This window comes from Epinephelus fuscoguttatus, linkage group LG24 (genome assembly GCF_011397635.1).
Source record: "Epinephelus fuscoguttatus linkage group LG24, E.fuscoguttatus.final_Chr_v1".
Lineage (NCBI taxonomy): Eukaryota > Metazoa > Chordata > Actinopteri > Perciformes > Serranidae > Epinephelus > Epinephelus fuscoguttatus.
In genome coordinates this window covers 1099679-1102178 of record NC_064775.1, presented here as the reverse complement: position 1 = coordinate 1102178, position 2500 = coordinate 1099679, and the positions used below count along the sequence as shown (strand labels likewise).

General features: G+C 52.3%; 1 protein-coding gene across 1 annotated transcript in view; it reads left to right on the top strand.

The window, feature by feature from the left end:
- LOC125885253 (nascent polypeptide-associated complex subunit alpha, muscle-specific form-like) overlaps window positions 1-2500 on the top strand; it is a gene marked incomplete at its 5' end in the record, with an annotated part of 5684 nt that overhangs the window by 1789 nt on the left and 1395 nt on the right. The window contains one exon of the mRNA XM_049570803.1: window positions 327-1051. Coding sequence (XP_049426760.1) covers window positions 327-1051 — 725 coding nt within the window. The remainder of the gene's footprint in view (window positions 1-326; window positions 1052-2500) is intronic.

The window sequence follows — 2500 nt, the reverse complement described above, 5'->3', positions numbered from 1 at the left end:
TCACCCTCAGGTAACCTCACCTCACCTCCCTCACATCTCTCACCCTCAGGTAACCTCCTATCACTTCCCTGAACCCCGGGAAACCTCACCTCACCTCCTCCCACACCCTCAGCTAACCTACCCTCACCTCCCTGACCCTCAGGTATCCTCACCTCACCTCCCACACCCTCAGCTAACCTCCCCTCACCTCCCTGACCCTCAGATATCCTCACCTCACCTCCTCTCCCTGCCCCAGCACCTACTCTCCAAACAAACTGTAGATGTAGATCATCCAGAGTGGAGCAGGTCTGAACAACCTGCTGAACGTCCCTATCTGCTCACCACAGCCCACGTTGATCACCAGAACCAGTTCAGTACTGGTGCGAGTCACTACAGACCGCCTTACAACAGTCACATAGACCTGGCCGGTGGCATGTACGGACAGGGGGACACACCTGGTCCAGGTCATGACACCTGGAGGCCGACTCTGCCCCAGGGAGGATGGAGCACCATCGACTTCACCTCGTCATCAGCTGAAGATTTCTCCAGCACGCATTTCTTCCACCACAGTTGCCATGACAACAGTAGCGCACAGCCCTTCTGTAGCCCCACCACCCCTGGTCTGAGTCCTCATTACCCACAAACCCCGACCCTGTCCAGCCCCGATGCACAGGGTCATCCCGGTAAAGAGAAGCAGACACTCAGACAGGTGGGTGAAGAGCAAACCCTTCACTGGTGTCTGGATGAGTACGACAGCTACCGTCTGACCTCCGACCCCAGTCAGCCCCGCCCCCTTCAGACCAGCCGACACCTCCTGCACAGCCACAGGGATCTGATCCAGGACCAGAAGGGTGTCCTCCACAACCACAGGGATCTGATCCAGGACCAGACAGGTGTCCTCCACAACCACAGGGATCTGATCCAGGACCAGACAGGTGTTCTCCACAGCCACAGGGACCTGATCCAGGAGCAGATGGGCCTCCTCCACACTGCTGCAAACTCAGCCAGCTGTTTCTGTCCACAGGGACGAGGCCAGGACGTGAGCAGCACCGCCCCACCCACAGGCCTCCCTGTAAGTGCATAAATAAGTGCAGTAGTAAGTGCGTAAATGAATATGTGCATCAATTAATGTGATAATAAATAACTGTAAATAAATAAGTGCATAAATAAATAAGTGGATAAATATGTTTGGTAATAAATAAGTACGTCAATAAATAATTATGTGAATTAACAATTGCCATTATATATAAATAACTGCAGTATCAAAATACACAGGACAAGATGGTAAATACTGCCCTTTGTGCCGATAGGTGGTGAGCACCTACTTGACATTTTCCTTGATGCTGGGAGTGGTAGTGAATCAACAGGTGGGGGAGGTTAATCTTGGCCAGGATGACATTTCAGGATAATTGGGCACGGGACACATCATCAGTAGTGTGGCCTTGCATCACTGGTTGTTTCGGCTTTCAACACTATACACTATACACCCTTCACAAGGTAGGCCCGCTGCCAGGTGATCAGCCCGCTGCCAGGTGATCAGCCCGCTGCCAGGTGATCAGCCCGCAGCCCAACTGTCCCTGAAATTCACCCTATTGTTCCAGTCAGCTGTCTAACCGGTGGACAGGCAGGGGGTTCTCCGGTGGTTTATGCTGATGTACTTGCCCAGCACGGATCGTTCCGCTTAAGCCAAATCCGCCGGCTAATTCTTCACGCTGCCTCCGAGATTGCTCTAACGGTCTTCTGCAAGGCCTGACCATGGCATCCGAGTTCTTTCAACAGCCTGATGGTAGACAATGCCACAAATCCTCTGCATCCTACTTCAGCTGGATAGACTTTGGTGTTCCAGCCACACTGCTTCGCTTCTGCTGCTAGCTCTGCATAGCACAACTTCTTGCGCTCATAGGCCTCCTCAAGAGAGTTCTCCCACGGGACTGTGAGCTCGATGATGTAAGCAGTCTTCAGTGAAGGGGACCAGAGTACCAGGTCTGGCCGGAGGTTGGTAGAGGCAATCTCTGAAAGACTAGTTGTTGGCCAATGTCTGCCAGCATCTTCTAGTCATGAGCCCTGTGTAGCTGCCCTGCTTCTGACATGGTGGAAGGATGTTTAGGTGTTTTCTGTCCTTCTCAGACAAACATTGTTGCCTTTAAAGGATTGCTTGGTCTTGGTGGCAAGGAGTTGGTCGTAGTCTGTTTGCTCTCCAGCACTGATACCAGGCTTTTGAGGACCTGATTATGCAGCCAGGTGTAGCTCCTCTGCATGAGGCTGGTCTTGCATCCAGTCATAATGTGTTTGAGGGTTGCTGGAGTTGGGCAGAAGGCACACGCTGGATCCTCACCAAACCATTGGTGAAGATTCTTTGGTGACAGTAGGACGTCATATGTCAGCCTAATGATGAAGCTGATCTTCTCGCTTCCATTTCCCATAACTCTCTACAGCTGAGCTTTCTCCTCTCCACACCTTCCCATTGCATCCATTGCCCCTGCTTGGCAAGAGAGACAGCCTTCGCACTCAAGACCTCCTC